The 18,344-nt window shown below is 41.1% G+C and overlaps 1 protein-coding gene across 1 annotated transcript; it reads right to left on the bottom strand.

Moving 5' to 3' along the window:
* Positions 1 to 6,176: 6,176 nt before the first annotated feature.
* Positions 6,177 to 6,893, bottom strand: LOC137817371 (uncharacterized). The gene has a single exon (XM_068620655.1). It carries the CDS (start codon positions 6,891 to 6,893, stop codon positions 6,177 to 6,179), a length of 717 nt encoding a protein of 238 aa, XP_068476756.1.
* Between the last annotated feature and the right edge of the window lie 11,451 nt (positions 6,894 to 18,344).

Raw genomic sequence — 18,344 nt, forward strand, 5'->3', positions numbered from 1 at the left:
AATCACTTCTTGGAGAATCCTTCTAGACAGAATACCAACTAGTCATAATCTTGTGACACGAGGAGTCGTAGTGAACTCCTCTTTATGCGCTTTCTGTAATCAGTCAGAAGAATCCTCCCAACACCTGTTTTTAGATTGTGCTTATGCACACCGTGTCTGGAATCTTTGCTTCAGATGGATAGGCATTTTGGGAGCCCAAAACAAGAATATTTGTAGTCACTTTGTGAACTTTCATTTAGTTCACTTGTCTGAAAAATAGAATCAGGTGTGGAAGGGAGTGTGGGTGGTGATTGTACGTTGTATTTGGGAGCATATGAATAATGTGATCTTTAGACAAGGGGTTCCTGATTCTGAGGAAATCTTCCAAGCGACACAACTTTTGTCTTGGTTGTGGTTGAAACACAGGAAAGACTTTTTTTTATATTCTTTTTCTGATTGGCATCTGAATCCGAATCATTGCCTCCTATGTGTTCACCGAGTAAGTCGGTAAAATGCGATAAAATACAGTGAGGGGGTGAAGCATAAGACCTATGAAGGTCTGTCATGGTGGTTTGTTCTGGTTTATAAAGTACCAATTTTGTCTATGTAGGTGTTTAAGTGGTTCGAGCCAATAGCTTTCAATCTTTCTTATGGGAAGCTATGGAAGATATACGTGGAAGTATGGGTGTTTCTATACAGAGGAGTTATGGGAGGTCCAATGTATGTTGTGGAAGCATATGTCAACAGACCTTATGTTGGATTTATACTTTCTATATGGGAGACGTAAGCTGGTGGAGGAAGTAAATAAAAGGTGATGTGATGTGAGTTAAGTTTCTGTTAACAGACCAAACGGAAGAGATAATGAAGTGAAAGGGGCGATCGCAACAAGTGGTTCCTCACGTGAGCTATATGATAAAATTGATGAAGGAGGAAACTGTGAACGAAGCGCAACTGTTGAAACTAAGCGTCTCAGAAGGAAGAATTTTATTTTATCTGGGAATCTGCAAGAAGGTCCAGAAGAAGAAAACAAGTCCATTTGGCTGACCTGGAGCGGCAAGTTGAATGGCTGTCCATTTATATATATATATATATATATATATATATATTATAGTTTATTCTTACAAAATTCACTCATTGACTTTATGATTATGTAAGAAATCAATCATTTATGACTTTTATGTAAGAACACAATTATTACAAAGTACAAATTACATAAAGAATAAATTAATAATTAAAAAAACTTTCATAATACACAATATTAAGTGAGACTTATTATAGATATGTTTTAACTTAAAAATATAACAAATTAAGTATTTTTATCCATCACATAAAAAAAAGAAAATAAAGAACTTTTATCCATCACTTATCAAAACCTACAAGTATCACTTATAATTTTATAGAGAAATTATACTCATGTCTCTCCACATGCATCATACTAGATAATTGATGACTTTGGAAAGATACACATGCTTTAAATTTAAACATAAAAGATTTTGCATTTTTTACAATATCATTCTCTTTAATAGAGAGGAAGAAAAACTAGCTTCACAGACGCACACACACCCATACACACGCACACACACCCACACACACGCACATGCATGCACATACACACCCACACACGCATAAAAACAGACACACGCACATACCCACACCCACATGCACATACACACGCACACACATCTACATGCACATACACACACACACTCACACACATACACGCATACACATACATGTACACACCCACCCACACATGAACGTTTGCTTGCGCGCACACGCATATGCATGCACGCATGTACCTACACACACGCCGACACACACAGAGGCACATACATACACATGCACATCTCCACACACATGCACACTCATACACACACGCAGAGACGCACGCATACGTGCACAAATTCTCCTTACTTAAGTGACTATAAGCTTGCTCAAGTAAAAACTAAAGTTTTATTAAAAAAATTTGTCCCTTCTCTTGGCTGGAATTTTTGGAGCAACCAAACTTCGCATGAAAAAAAAAATGCATAAACTAGACATACAATAATAGACATATATGTAAGAATTGTCCAAAATAATCCAACCAAAAACTAACATTTTCTAAGCTTTAAAGAAAGAGTTAAATCTAATAATTTTGTAACTCAATAAGGATCAAATTGACTGAAGCTTACTACATTCTACATCCTATTAATCTAGACATACATAACTTACATAACAAGCTTAAATTTAAATATCTTAAAATTATAAGGTTTTTCATTTTTAAGTCCAAATTTTCACTCTAAAACTACTAACTATTTCCACCAAACCAAATGTTCATAAGTTCACACTCTAAATGCAAATTTGGTCAATTTATTATATTTTCCTTTTAATAGTGTCACTAGGACGGTCAAATCTTAAAAAAGATAAACAAATCTTTCTGAAAACTAGAGAACATGTAGGGAAAATGTTTTAAGGTGTTCCTGCCGGTTGACCAAGCGAAAGAACGTTGCCTCGTCACGGTCTTCCTTCACCAGCTTTAACACCACGAGCGCTTCAAGTCCACACCACGGATAGTCTCTTTGAGAACCTGAAAACACAAGATGGCGCCTCTGCGGCCGGTGGCGCTCCGACGCTCAAGTCAATAACAAGAACACCCAAAAACTGAGAGAAAACTATGCTCTGTAGAGCCGTACTAAAGTGCACTCAACCCAAAATAATGAGCCGTAATGAACGTACCTCTGCAAATTCTGTTAAGTTTACCTTTATACCTAGGTTTTTTCTCTCTCCAAGCAGTTACGCTTTGGATGCGTTGCTCGCATCCAACCCTGCACGTGTCATCATCAGGGCTGGGGCAACAGGCAGTACCCAACCCTACATGTGTCACCATCTGAGCGGGGGTAACTTGAGCGTCATTTCCATGTAGCATCCAACCCTACACGTGTCATTATCTAGGTTGGGGTAACAGGTAGCATCCAACCCTACACGTATCGTCATCTGGTTTGGGGTAACTTGAGCGCCATTTCTATGTAGCATGCAGTTACGCGACCAAGTCTCCTATTCAAGGTGTAACCCAGCACGTAACACGCTCTGGAACGCCACCTGACAAGGCGAGTATCGGATGCAACAAAGTACACCATCTCTGTGATATCGCTTGTCGCAGGTTCCACCTTCCTCTTTGCCACGCCATGCATGTTCTAACTGAGAGGAACTCGCCATCGACGAATGTCCACTCTGGGAATCCCGTCGTCGAGGAGCAAGCTGTTTACTCCAACTCATTTAACCTTCACGCCTCATGCTGACGTAACAATCATCTTGACTGAACTTACACGCTTGAACTTCCTCACCTGAACCCCCAACAACTTCAACCGAGTTTACTGGGAAATTCGGCGATGTGCTTCTTGCGGCGATGTCAGACCACCTGATCTTCCGTTATCTAACACGGCAACGACACCAACCTGGCGACAACCAACTATGTACACTGCAGAACGCCACTTCCACAAACGGCGACTATGTACACTACAGAACGCCACTTCCACAAACGACGACTATGTACATTACAAAACGCCACTTCCACAAACGGCGACTATGTACACTGCAGAACGCCACTTCCACAAACGACGACTATGTACACTGCAGAACGCCACTTCCACAAACGGCGACTATGTTGACTTCTTGACCACCCACCTTTCTCTTGTCCACGTCATCACACCCGATGACTTGATCGGTACACAAGCCCCCCAGTCTTAAGCTGTGATTTGTCCAGCGAAAAGACTAAGAAGTTGAATTTTCGGCGACCTACGTGGCTTTAACTTATCTGTTGTGCGATCACTTGATAACTTGGTTGGTTTTCACTCAACCCAATTAACTTGGCACAAACTGACGCTTAACTCTCTGGAAATCAACTTAACTTGAACAAACGGTTAGTCTATAGCAATAACATCTGACACGAAATCACTTACTGAGCAGTAGGCGTGGGTCATTCTTAGTATCTGAAATCTCGCTTGCCTGATCTGCCAAGTGACATGTGTATTTCTAGGTTATCGCCTAAAACTTTGCTGACCTGGTTCTCGTCGTGTAATCTTCTTTCTATTTCAATCTCAAAGCCCTAGGCTGTCGGCGACGCCATTTTCCTTTTAACTGAAACATCTTTGCTTGACTGGAAGGAGAGCTGGCTTTCGGATCTCCCTCTACCTTCCCTGAGTCTTTAACCTGAAACAACTTGATCTTGACCATTGTTCCCTCATCTGGGGGTAGAGCTGCCTTTCGGATCCCTCTCCACCTCCCTGAGTTTCAGAACAATGATCTAGGTAGTGAGGTGTCCTTTACGAACCTACCTCAGCCACCCTGTAACTTCTTCCACCCTTTGCACCACACCTGAACTCGTTCAAGACGAGAAGGATTTTAACTACCTTCACAACGCCGGCAAGCGTGGAGGCTTTAACTGGCCTTACTAGGTCAATATTGATGTTTCACTCAAGGGGAAAGGCGTCTTCTATCAACCTTCCTTTCCCATACTTAAGATCATTAACACCCCTGACTTTTCAGTTTCATCTTGCCTGAACTCACTCGAGGGTGAGAAGGACTTTCTCTGGTGCCTCAACTTGCCCAGGGGTTACATCTCCTCCTCCCCTGGATGCACTGAGGACTTTCAAACTTGCCTCAATTTGCTTACGCAAAGAGGTCTTGCAATCTGAGATAGCTTAAATCATTGTTCCCTCATCTGGGGGTAGAGCCGCCTTTCGGATCCTTCTCCACCTCCCAGAGTTTTAGAATAATGATTTAAATGGTGAGGTGTCCTCTGCGAACCTTCCCCAACCATCCTTTAACTTCTTTTTCAACTGGTCTTACTAGGTCAATATTGATGTTTCACTCAAGGGGAAAAGGCGTCTTCTATCAACCTTCCTTTCTCATACTTAAGATCATTAACACCCCTGACCTTTCAGTTTCATCTTGCCTGAACTCACTCGAAGGTGAGAAGGACTTTTCCTGATGCCTCAACTTGCCCAGGGGTTACATCTCCTCCTCCCCCGGATGCACTGAGGACTTTCAAACTTGCCTCAGTTTGCTTACGCAAAGAGGTCTTGAAATCTGCTCTTGCCTGTACTCGCTCGGGGCGAGGAGGACTTTAATCTTTTCTCGCCTACACCCGCTCAAGGCGAGGAGGTCTTTTTAAACTCTTCTCGCCTACACTCGCTCGAGGCGAGGAAGGTCTTTTTAATCTCTTCTCGCCTACACTCGCTCACGGCGAGGAGGTCTTTTTAAACTCTTCTCGCCTACACTCACTCGAGGCGAGGAAGGTCCTTTTAATCTCTTCTCACCTATACTCGCTCACGGCGAGGAGGTCTTTTTAAACTCTTCTCGCCTACACTCGCTCGAGGAGAGGAAGGTCTTTTTAATCTCTTCTCGCCTACACTCGCTCACGGCGAGGAGGTCTTTTTAATCTTTTCTCGCCTACACTCACTCACGACGAGTAGAACTTTTTAATCTTTTCTCGCCTACACTCGCCCACGGCGAGTAGGACTTTTTAATCTTTTCTCGCCTACACTCGCTCACGGCGAGTATGACTTTTTAATCTTTTCTCGCCTACACTCGCTCACGGCGAGTAGGACTTTTTAATCTTTTCTCGCCGGAAGGCGATGAGAACTTTAAAAAACTTTATACTTGTGCCTCTGATCGCCAGGTGGCGATGAGGACTTAAAACTTAACTTTCACCTCTGATCGCCAGGTGGCGATGGGGGTTTAAAACTTTATGCTTTAAAACCTTGCACTGGATGCATGCGATCTGAATTCACCATTGCTTTAAATTACACAAAGGCGATAAAGTCTCTCTCCGAAAACTTAAAAAAGGATGAGCATGCAAACTTAATAAACTTGGAAACTTTGATAAACTTCGAAACCTTCTTTATTGGGTGGCCTCGTTAAAAACCCTCCTCAGGGAAAAAAGAGTGCCCCCTTGAAAAACTGTTTTAACTGAAACTTCTTTAAACTGTTCAAGTTAATCGCTACTTACAATGCTTTAACTGCAATAAACTTGAGATGGGTGGCGTTCCAAGTGCGAGGAATCGCCCCTCCTTCCAGCGTCTCCGAGCGGTAGGAGTCGGTCCCGAGTGCTTCGGTTATTCTAGACGGTCCTATCCACTTGGGCGACAATTTGTTCTCCATTTCATACTGATGGGCCTTCCTCATCACCAGGTCCCCATCTCTGAATTGCCTTGGTCTTATTGTGACCCTAATGATTGACCCGTTCGCTTCTCGAGCAGATAATCCTTTAAGAACCCGCACTCCACCAACTCAGCGAGTTGATTTCCCAAGGCTAAGCACGAGTTAATGGAATGGCCAAAGCTTTTGTGGAACTCGCACCACATATCTGGCTTTGGCCCCAGCACCTTATCTGACATTTTCTCAGGCACTTTAAGCCTATCAGCAATGTTTGGGATGGCAATAAGATCAGCCAATCCCATCACAAACTCATACCTGGGAGGGCGATTAGATTCCCTTGGCCACCCTTGCCCTTTCCCCTTGTTTTTCTTTGGGTCATATGGGTGATACACCCTCTGATCCTTCTTCCCAGCCGCCGCCTCCATCACTCGCTGTGGCTGAATCCTCGTTTGAGCTCGTGGTTTTGCTGGAGCCACGTTTCCCCTCTTTTCGGAGACTTCACTCTCTGCGGCGATGTGAGCCACAGCACATCGCCGGATTCCAGCAAATGTGGCGAGGTGGCTCCTGATCAGCGATTCACTAAAAGGCCCAGGCAATACACCCTTTTTGAAGGCGTGCACAAACATTTCTTCATCTTTACCTGACAGGGGAACGATCTGAGCTCCGAATCTGTTCAGAAAATCCTTCAGAGACTCCCCCTGATACTGCCTCATGTAGAACAGGTCGTAAGACACCAACGGCGGTGCCTTGTTCACTATGTACTGCTCAACGAACATCTTGGAAAACTGCTGGAACGTGCTAATGTGGCTAGTAGGTAAACTGACGAACCAGTCCAGCGCTGTTCCACTGAGAGTGCTCATGAACACCTTGCATTAGACCGCGTCTGACCCTCCTGAGAGCATCATCTGAGTGTGAAACGCCGTGAGATGAGCCTCAGAGTCCTCCACCCCGGTGAAAGATGCTTTCACCGCTACCGTATTTGCAGGGACCACCGTGTCCATGATCTCCTGAGAAACTGGCATGGGAAAGCTACGCGGTGGGGATGGAGGTGCAGATCTCGTCCCCGAAGAGCTTTACGCAGCTCTTCGTTGATCTTGTTGAGCTCTTCATTCCTAGCCTGTGAGGCCACTAGTGCCTCGTGCATTCTTTCTTGCTCAGAACGCGATGCTGCTACGTTCTCCTGCAACGTCCTCATCATCTCCATCACCTGCGTCAAAGACACAGCGTCTTCTTCGGTTGACGGCGCGACTGAACTGGACCGCGTTGTCCTCATCCTTTCTCGGCAAACTCAGCAACCCAAAGAAACTCCAAACAAACGGTGAAAACTCCAGAAAACTGACTACGACAACAAGCAGTCGAACAGAAAAAACCAAAGCTTCAACAAACTCGAACTGTGGTTGGGAATCATTTTTTATACGGCCCCACGGTAGGCGCCAGATGTTCCTGCCGGTTGACCAAGTGCAAGAACGTTCCCTCGTCACGGTCTTCATTCACCAGCTTTAACACCACGAGCGCTTCAAGTCCACACCACGGATAGTGATGGAAGAGGGCCAAGCACAACCTCATATAAAAAGACAAGAGCCAAGATGTGAGCATCCAAAGCCAAACCAAGAGCGTTTAGGCCAAAGGAAGGAACGTCTAGGCCAAAGTGAAGAGCGTCTAGCACAAGGTGGAGAGTGTCTAAAGGGAGAGCATCTAGAAGGAAGGGTAGACCGTCTAGGACCTATTACTAGGTCCATGACCAAGCTACGGATGTGAGACTTGGGCCAAGCTATGGATGGGAGAAGAAGCAACTTGTATATGCTACATGAAGGCCCATTAAGGATAGCTTAGTATTAGTTGTGGTGTAAATAGCATAAACTTGATTCCATGAGACTTGACCTAGATTTGCTAAAGATTTTGTCACTTTCTAGAAGGATTCTCCACATGGCCATGTGCTCCATGTGATGAAAATTTGCATTTCATTTTGATTAGCATTAGGGTTGCATTATGGTCCTCCTTAGCCTATAAAAGGAGGAGCCTACACCTTGTATTTTCAAGATTGAATAGAGTATTGTTATGCTGCCAATTTAGTGCCACACATTACTCCTTGCCTAACTTCTAGGTTTTAATCTTCCTTTCACCACCTACAAAGGGGCTGGCCGAACCTCCCCATGTCCACACTCTTCATGCACCTTCAAGGTCACCACACCTCCTAGGAGGACCTTGTCCACTCTCATCCATAAGCTTCCGCACCATCTTCAACCATTCATCCAAGAAGAGCTCATAGGAAATCCACCATTTCCCTCATTTTTCTCAAAGTAAAACATTTCTAGACACAAAGCTCTAGTCATGTCTTCTCATTCTTCAAAGTCTATGGAAAGTGATATGAAATCCATCAAATCCCTTTTGAAACAACATTCCAAAGATATTCAATCAATTTCATCTAAACAATTGGAGAATGAGGCCAAAACTAATAAATTGACTAAAGCAAAGGATGAGAAGTCTCAAATTTCAAAAAAATTACATTCTGATGCATATAGCTCTCAAGTTTATGATTCTTTTGGGGAAGAAAGTCTTGGGATAAATGAACCACCCCCTAGGAGAGCAAGAAAAGAGAGACAAGAAGACCTAAATGAGGTTAAGGTAGAGCTACCTCATTTCTATGGAAAAGAAGATGTAGAAACATATCTATATTGGGAGATGAGGGTAGAGCAATTGTTTGCTTACAACCATGTGAGTGAAGAAAAGAAAGTACCCTTAGCTACCTTAAGTTTTCAATGTGATGCTATGTATTGGTGGAATGCCCTAAAATGAGAGAGACATCTCCACAAGGACCTTCCCATTACATCTTGGAATGACCTTAGGAGAGCCTTGAGATGTCGCCATGTTCCCTCACATTACAATAGGAAGTTGATGGACAAGCTCCAAAGACTTCATCAAAAAGATATGAGTGTAGAAGAATATTGGAAAAAGATGATATCATATATTGAGAGGGCAAGGATTAACGAGGACAACCATACCACCATAGCTAGGTTTCTAAGTGGTCTCAAACTTGAGATAAGAAACAAAGTTGAACTTTTACCTTATAGAGATTTAAATGACTTGATTCAACTTAGCATTAAAGTTGAAAAACAAATTTTGAGAAAACAATCAAGTCAAAAACAAAGTTCATACTATGTATCTTATGACAAGGATGAGTTCCATAGAGGGGAAGAACATATACAAGAACCATCTCTAGAACTTTCCCAAAACCTAACCAAGCATATCTCTCACACTCAAGCTAGAGAAATTCCATGTTTAGAGTACCTTGGCAATGATCAATTAGCATCTCAATGTTCCAATGAAAGATCTATGATCTTAAGGGACAAAGATGAGAATAGTAGCCAAGAAAAAGAAGCTAGTGAGAGTGATGAAAATGTAAAAATAGAAAAGAAAGAGAACCTTGTGAAACAAAAGGCGTGGGAGAAGAGTGTTCCTTCCCACAAGGTCATTCAACAAGGCAAGCACATTGAAAATACCCTTGAAAACATGCTTCTTGTTGAACAACCTAGCCTTACCTCTTGTAAAGGAACACTTTCAAGCATGACCAAAAAAGAAGAGTCTTTAAAAGAAGCTTGCATAGATAAAGATAAAGTAGATTATTTCTCATATGTGCTAGGATATCACCAAGTGAATGTCAAGTTATCTATAAGCATCTACAAAAACAAATTTTTATGTGAAGTAGTACCTAAAGAAACTTGTCATGTCTTATTGAGACAACCATTGCAAAGTGTACAAATTCTCATAAACAATGGTTGTAACAACGAGACTATCTTTACACATAAGAGAAAAAGTCTTCATGAAGGAGAACTCATGGGCCAAATTAGAGTTGATAAAACTCTAGAGCTTTTAAAAGGAAAAGTTTTGTCACCCATGAGAAAAGAGGTTCAAAGACATTACCTTAGGTACAATTCTTATTTTCAAACTACACCTAAGGCAATGTCTCAAGAACTCTATACTCCTTCACCTTTTGTAAATGATCCTTGGGAAGACACCAATTTCATATTAGAGCTTCCTAGGACAACAAAAGGTTTTGATTCGATTTTCATGGATAAACTCTTCTCTAGAGAAGTGCTACATCTTCATGGTTTATCCTCAAGCATAGTGTTGGATAGAAGTCCAAATTTCGCAAACCATGATTTGAGGATTCTCTTTGGAAAACTTGCAACTAAGTTGTACACTTTAAATTCTTATCATCCTCAAAGGCATGGTCAAAATACATTTGAAAATCTAGCTCTTTCTACTATGCCTAGAATAATCATAAAGGACAAACACAACTCTAGAGATGAGCATACATACCATAAAGTAGTTCACAAAACTACTTGTATTTCTACTTTTGAGGTTATATGTGGGCTAAATCATCTTTCTCCTTTTAAGTTATTACCATCTCCTATAGGATTTATGCCTAAAGAGAAAGTAACCACAAATGAACATTTCAAAATGCATAAGATGATTAGAGAACACGTACAACAATCAAAAGAGAAGCATTGTCCAAAGTTGCCAAAACCAAAACAAAAACAAAAATGGCAACATAGTAAAATTGATTTTCAAACTAACACCTATGCTTTATTTGATTATTTCTATAGGTGGACGTTTGACCCAGGAGGACAAGCTTTGGTGAAACAAGAGGTTGCTATTCGAGATCAAGTCTGTAGATCTGAGGATAGATCTTCTCAAGAAGGAGGAGATGATGGACACCATCCAGCCACATCCATCCCCCTAGTTGAAGAAAAAGTGTTGGATTTGAGGACAAATCCTTTTCAAGAGGGAGGGGATGATGGAAGAGGGCCAAGCACAACCTCATATAAAAAGACAAGAGCCAAGATGTGAGCATCCAAAGCCAAACCAAGAGTGTCTAGGCCAAAGGAAGGAGCATCTAGGCCAAAGTGAAGAGCGTCTAGCACAAGGTGGAGAGCGTCTAGAAGGAAGGGTAGACCGTCTAGGACCTATTACTAGGTCCATGACCAAGCTACAGATGTGAGACTTGGGCCAAGCTATGGATGGGAGAAGAAGCAACTTGTATATGCTACATGAAGGCCCATTAAGGATAGCTTAGTATTAGTTGTAGTGTAAATAGCATAAACTTGATTCCATGAGAATTGACCTAGATTTGCTAAAGATTTGGTCACTTTCTAGAAGGATTCTCCACATGGCCATGTGCTCCATGTGATGAAAATTTGCATTTCATTTTGATTAGCATTAGGGTTGCATTATGGTCCTCCTTAGCCTATAAAAGGAGGAGCCTACACCTTGTATTTTCAAGATTGAATAGAGTATTGTTATGCTGCCAATTTAGTGCCATACATTACTCCTTGCCTAGCTTCTAGGTTTTAATCTTCCTTTCACCACCTACAAAGGGGCTGGCCGAACCTCCCCATGTCCACACTCTTCATGCACCTTCAAGGTCACCACACCTCCTAGGAGGACCTTGTCCACTCTCATGCATAAGCTTTCGCACCATCTTCAACCATTCATCCAAGAAGAGCTCATAGGAAATCCATCAGATAGTCTCTCTGAGAACCTGAAAACACAAGATGGCGCCTCTGCGGCCAGTGGCGCTTCGACGTTGATGGAGGAGGGCCAAGCTCACCACACTATGAAAGCCAAGTTCCAAGTCTAGACCGTCTAGACCCATGTGGGGAGCGTCTAGACTCAAAAGGAGAGCGTATACCACAAGATGAGGGGCGGCTACAAAAGGAGCGTCTAGGAGGAAGCCTAGACCGTCTAGGACCTATCACTAGGTCCATGACCAAGCACCTTCACGCACAAATGGGTCAAGCAACGGATTGGAGGGAGAAGAACTTATACATGCTACATGGAGGCCCATTAGGGGTGGCTTAGTAGTTAGTGTAGTGTTAGAAAGCATAAACTTGTCTTATATGTGATTTACCCTAGATTTTGTGCACATTCTAGAACTTTGCCTCACATGGTCGGCCATGTGCCCATGTGCTCCATGTGGAGTAATTTCCATTTCATTTAGGAAGCATTTCATCTTCTTTTAGCTTAGGATTTACGGCCTCCTTAGCCTATAAAAGGAGAAGCCCATCACTTGTATTTGCGAGATTAATGAGAGTAATGTTATGCTGCCCACATTGTGCTATACATTGCTTTTGCCTAGTTTCTAGGACCTAATCTTCATCTTCACCATCTATCCAAGGGTTGGCCGAACCTCCCTTCTTCCATACACATCATGCACCTTCAAGATCACCATAACTCCTAGGAGGATCTTGCACATCTCAATCCATAGCTTCCGCACCATTTTCACAACATCCAAGAAGAGCTCCATGAGAATGCCATCAGACGCTCAAGTCAGTAACAAGAACACCCAAAAACTGAGAGAAAACTATGCTCTGTAGAGCCGTACTAAAGTGCACTCAACCAAAAACAATGAGCCGTAATGAACGTACCTCTGCAAATTCTGTTAAGTTTACCTTTATACCTGGGTTCTTTCTCTCTCCAGGCAGTTACACTTTGGACGCATGGCTCGCATCCAACCCTGCACGTGTCATCATCAGGGCTGGGGCAACAGGCAATACCCAACCCTACACGTGTCACCATCTGAGCGAGGGTAACTTGAGCGTCATTTCTATGTAGCATCCAACCCTACACGTGTCATCATTTGGGTTGGGGTAACAGGTAGCATCCAACTCTACACGTGTCGTCATCTGGGTTGGGGTAACTTGAGCGCCATTTCTATGTAGCATGCAGTTACGCGACCAAGTCTCCTATTCAAGGTGTAACCCAGCACGTAACACGCTCTAGAACGCCACCTGACAAGGCAAGTATCGGATGCAAGAAAGTACACCATCTCTGTGATATCGCTTCTCGCAGGTGTCACCTTCCTCTTTGCCACGCCATGCATGTTCTAACTGAGAGGAACTCGCCATCGACGAATGTCCACTCTGGGAATCCCGTCGTCGAGGAGCAAGTTGTTTACTCCAACTCATTTAACCTTCACGCCTCATGCTGACGTAACAATCATCTTTACTGAACTTACACGCTTGAACTTCCTCGCCTGAACCCCCAACAGCTTCAACTGAGTTTACTGGGAAATCTGGCGATGTGCTTCTTGCGGCGATGTCAGACCACATGATCTTTCGTTATCTAACACGACGACGACACCAACCTGGCGACAACCGACTATGTACACTGCAGAACGCCACTTCCACAAACGGCGACTATGTACACTGCAGAACGCCACTTCCACAAACGGCGACTATGTTGACTTCTTGACTACCCACCTTTCTCTTGTCCACGTCATCACACCCGATGACCTGATTTGTACATAAGGAAATAATTAATTTTATGAAATAAAGTTTAAATATTTAACTTTTTTAATTCATAAAAAAATTAATTTAACTAACAAAATATTTAAGCTTGATCTCATTTAAATTACTTTTTTATAAACAAACTTGACTTTAGCTTACCCTTTTATCCTTTTGTTTTTTTGTTTTTGTTTGTGCTGTTTTTGTTGTTTATTTATCTGTGATAATTAATTTAAAAGGTGATAAAACTCTACCTTTGTTAATGGAGATATTGGTATTTCGTTGGATAATTATTTTAAGTCATATAAATATTAAATTTTTTAATAAGAGAAATATATTTTAAAATATGGTAGGATTGAGATATATATTTATAAATATTTAGTTACATATTAAATGTGTATATAGTGTTCATATGATGGTAAATTAAAGATGTTACATTATATATATATATATATAACTTTATCCCAAAAGATTGTTCAATACTTGTATCCATATCTAGTTAAGTACTACAATTATGATCATCACATTTTCAATGTTCTTGTTGCAGTCAAATACTCATGCCGAAGTAAAACATTTAATAACAAAGCAAAAGTCCATTTGACCACTAATTGAATGCGTGAAAAGAGATATTATCATCATAAAAAAATGCAACAAGAATATTATCTAATCAAAAGAAGTTACTAGAACATGCAGGCATACATTATCATTTTAAACTGAATTGAATCTATAACCATAAACAGTCATTAATTTTAAAAAAATGTTAATAAATAAATGAGATAAATTAGTTTATATATATATATATATTAACAATTTCATTTTATTAGTTTACAGAGAAACCATATTTGCCAATTCTTTTTATTATTTCTCAAGATACAAGTGATATATTAGTTTTAAAACTAATGAATATTGTGCCATTTTTTTTTTACTTTTTCGTTCTTTCTGAAGTGTTTCATTCATTTTTAACAAAATAAGCTTTATTTTTTAAAACGCTATTTTTAATATAGAAGAAATTTCTTTGAATTTTTCTAAAAAATTTAAATTTTTATCAATAAAGATATTTATCTCCCGTTTCTTGAACGAATATGTTATCTCTCGTCCATAATTTTGCATATTTAATATAAGAAAAATTGTTATTTGTGAAGAATTTATATGTAAGTTATTCTAATTAATTGGATCTTATTTGATGATGTTATTTATTGAATTATAGTTTTATTTGTAATGGCTTGCTCTTATTTAACTGTCGATGAATTAAGTCTCGGTATAAACCGAAAAAGAAGTTTGGTTACGACACTAATGACATGACCGGATGAAAAGACGCTAAGCAAATGAGAAAGTTCAATTAATAATAAAGCACTTTAGGCCTCAATTTTAAAAGAGTGTTATAATTAAGAAACCAAATAGAAGGGATTGTGAAAATGCCATGAATAGAAATAAAAAAAACAGTTTAATTAAGAATTAAAAACAAATAATACCGTAAAATATTAAAAAATTACTTTACTAATTGTAAATAGTTTCGTTTGCTACAGTAATATAACCTCTTCAGTTAATATTTATTTTTAGAGATCTACAGTAATATTTTTTTCAATCTCTCTTACATTTAAAACAAATTTCTCATCTGATGTGTTTCTCATGTGTGTATGTAAAGAGAAAATATTTTTTTGATAAATTTAAATACAATTTTTTTTTAATTATAATCACATGACTGCCTAACAGAGTTACATAATTTTGCAAAAATAAATCATATACATTTTATATTTTGATATTATCAATTCATAAACAATCATATCTATGTGCCTATTTTTTAAAAGAACAGTGTATCTTAGCCAGGTGCATAAATGGCTACAAGATTATTTATTTGTTATATTATTAACAGATAGCTATGGCTAGCGATTTTTCAGTTACTTATTTTTCGAATTTAGTTGTGAGAATTTTGTTAACTAAATTCTGAACTAGATAATTTGAATAAATATCCAATGAGATAATCACCAAGTCCATCCATAATTTTAATCAACAAAAGAAAAACTAACGAGTTTTTTCCCTTTTTACGTGTGTTATCTTGAAGTGGTGAAATAATGGAGAAATACTTTCCCTATTATTTATAAATTAAAATATTATTTTAGTTTAAATTTTATATATGAGCAAAGTAAATTAAAGATGCAGATGGGTTTTGATAGACTTGATTCAATGCATATAATAATATAAAAAAAGCCGCGCATGCATTGATGACTCCGACGGATAAGATTACACTGCTGTCATTCAACGCCAAAAGTAATTATTACCACTAACTCTTACTTTCCACAACCAAACCATTCGTATCTCATGCTAAACGGAATCATGCTAAAGCATCATAAAGAGGAATATCGGAATATCCCATAATATTTGTACTGGATCAAGCGCGGGGCTTGGTGTTCACGTGATCGGACATTGGCACCTGCATGGAGACGGTCGGTTCAGTGGTCTGGTCGAATTAATGGGTTATATAAGTAGGCTCCAAGAATGCGTGTATTGAAATCTGTATATATGTAAAGCCTAGTCAGCAAGGAAGTGCATGTGGTGTGTATAGTACATTTGAGTCTAGCACAAACAAATATCCCCTGAAGACGTCAAGGCCCAAGAGCACTAGGATTTTCAGGGGTAGGCTGCATGCATGATACGTAAAGACTAGAGCGCCTACAGTGACAAATGGGCCCCATGATGCTGGTACATGAGTTGGTACGCTGACGTCCATGCTGTTAAGATTATGCACTTCAAGGAGGAAGATTATGTGTGGTTGCTACACTAAGATTGTGTGACATCGTAACAGAAAGTCTTCCCAACAAACCTACTTTCACTCGAGATAAGGTTCTCGCGAGGGAAGGGTTGTTACAATGAGGTAGCCTGAAATTAGTCCATAAAAGGGATTCGTAATCCCTGGTAAAGGTACATCGTTTCTAAAATTGAAACTATTTACTTATTCATTGTTTCTTAGCCTAGTACTTTCTTGATCGTCGGAGTGTAATCAACAGGTAGGGCCCCCTTTGTTTCAAACGGAGTCGTGTTCCAACATCCCAGGGAAAGAGCAAAATCCAGCAGAGGCAGACGGAGTCACAACGTGTTCCCAGAGTCAACCGGCGACCAGGTCAACTAGCGAGAACATTTGGCGCCCACCGTGGGACATGATAAAACTAGGTCCCATCCACAGTTGTGATCAGAGCTATCAGGCGACATGAGGAATACAAGACAAGGTACATATGTATAGGAAGAAGGCGACAACATCACCATGCAGCAACTCATGGAGACTATCCGCGCTCTTCAGCAGACGGTGGCGGCATCCCAGGCTGATCAGGAAAGGGTTTTGGCTGAGGTTCGTGCTGAGTAGGCACTCAGACAAGACCAATTCCAAGTAGAGTTGGATGCGTCATGCACAAGCAACAAAGAGCTACGCCAGGCCAATGAGGAATTGAACAGAGATTTGTAGGGCATGGGGGAAGCGTGCAACAAGGGAGCAAAGCCCACCCATTCTAGTTAGGGCTCGCCCCATGCCATTCTCCCAGGCGATCATGAATGTCGTGATACCCACCAATTTCATGACTCCAAAAATCACTTTCACAGGTACTGAAGACCCGGAGGCCCACATCACAACTTTTCACACTCATATGATGATCTCGGGAGGAACAAACGCCATGCATTGCAAGTTATTCATGATAACGTTCTTAGGCATAACATTAGATTGGTTCATCAGTCTCCCTAATGGATACATCACCTCGTTTGATCAATTCTCTATATTGTTTAGGGAGCAGTTCATTGTTAACCGTGCTCCACCCCCTGTCTCTTTCGACCTCTTCGATGTGAAGCAGTACAAGGGAGAGCCCCTGAAGGACTTCCTAAATCGGTTTGGGGTGCCGATGGTAAAGTTGCACACCAAGGACGAAGCTATTATGGTGCACGCCTTCAGGCGGGGAATACTATCAGGGCCCTTCAACGATCCTTTAATAAGGTGTCAACCAAAGACGTTTAGCGAGATCCATCGCCGAGCTGTTGCCCACATCGGCACAGAGGAAGAGGTAACGGAAAAACGTGGAAGCGTTGGACCAATATGATCTCGGGGGAGCAGTTGAACTCAACCTATGAGGGTAGATGAGGCTACGACGGAGAAGAAATCACCGGCCAGGCATGCGCCCTATGAACCGAAAAAGCATCAGACTAGGGCACGAGCGAACAAAAACATGCTCTATCGAAACAAGTTCAGAGTAAACCTCAAGAAGTTGATCGCTATCCCAAACGTGGCCGACAAGCTAAAGCCACCCCCAAAGAGTGACAAGAGATTGGTCCCTTATCAGGGGTTTTTAATGAGGTCGTCCAATAAAAATTTATTTGAAAAATATGCTTGCAATATATCGTGCTAACAGTGAAATATCCTCTTGGTAAGAATCCAAGAGTGGGAACAGTAGGGTTCATAGCGAACCTCCCCTTGGTGAGATTCCAAGAGTGGGAACGAAGTCTCCCCTTGGTAAGAATCCAAGATTGAGAACAGTAGGGTTCATAACGAACCTCCCCTTGGTAAGAACCCAAGAGTGGGAACAATAGGGTTCATAGCGAACCTCCCCTTAGTAAGAATCCAAGAGTAGGAACAGTAGGGTTCATAGCAAACCTCCCCTTGGTGAGATTCCAAGAGTGGGAACAGTAGGTGATGGAGAAGTGCCTTCATTGTTTGTAGAATTGTTGGTGAATGGCGGAAGCATCATGGATTTAAGACGAAGCAAGATCCTCCTAAGAGTGATGGTGACCTTGAAGGTGCATGAGAGGTAGAGAGTCAGAGTGGTGTGGCCAACTCTACTTGGAAAAGGAGATTTGTGAAGATCAATAGCTTAACCTAAGAGGTTTTTGGGCAAGAAGTGAAATTGGCACAATTTGGCGGCAATTCACTAAGTATATTAATCTTGCAAAACTAAGAGCCAAGGC

The sequence above is a fragment of the Phaseolus vulgaris genome, unplaced genomic scaffold (genome assembly GCF_000499845.2).
Source record: "Phaseolus vulgaris cultivar G19833 unplaced genomic scaffold, P. vulgaris v2.0 scaffold_35, whole genome shotgun sequence".
In the NCBI taxonomy this organism is placed as follows: Eukaryota; Viridiplantae; Streptophyta; class Magnoliopsida; order Fabales; family Fabaceae; genus Phaseolus; species Phaseolus vulgaris.

What these genes read in the sequence shown, in the direction of transcription:
- LOC137817371 (XM_068620655.1), bottom strand. Translation starts at nt 6,893, where the DNA reads ATGTTCGTTGAGCAGTACATAGTGAACAAGGCACCGCCGTTGGTGTCT.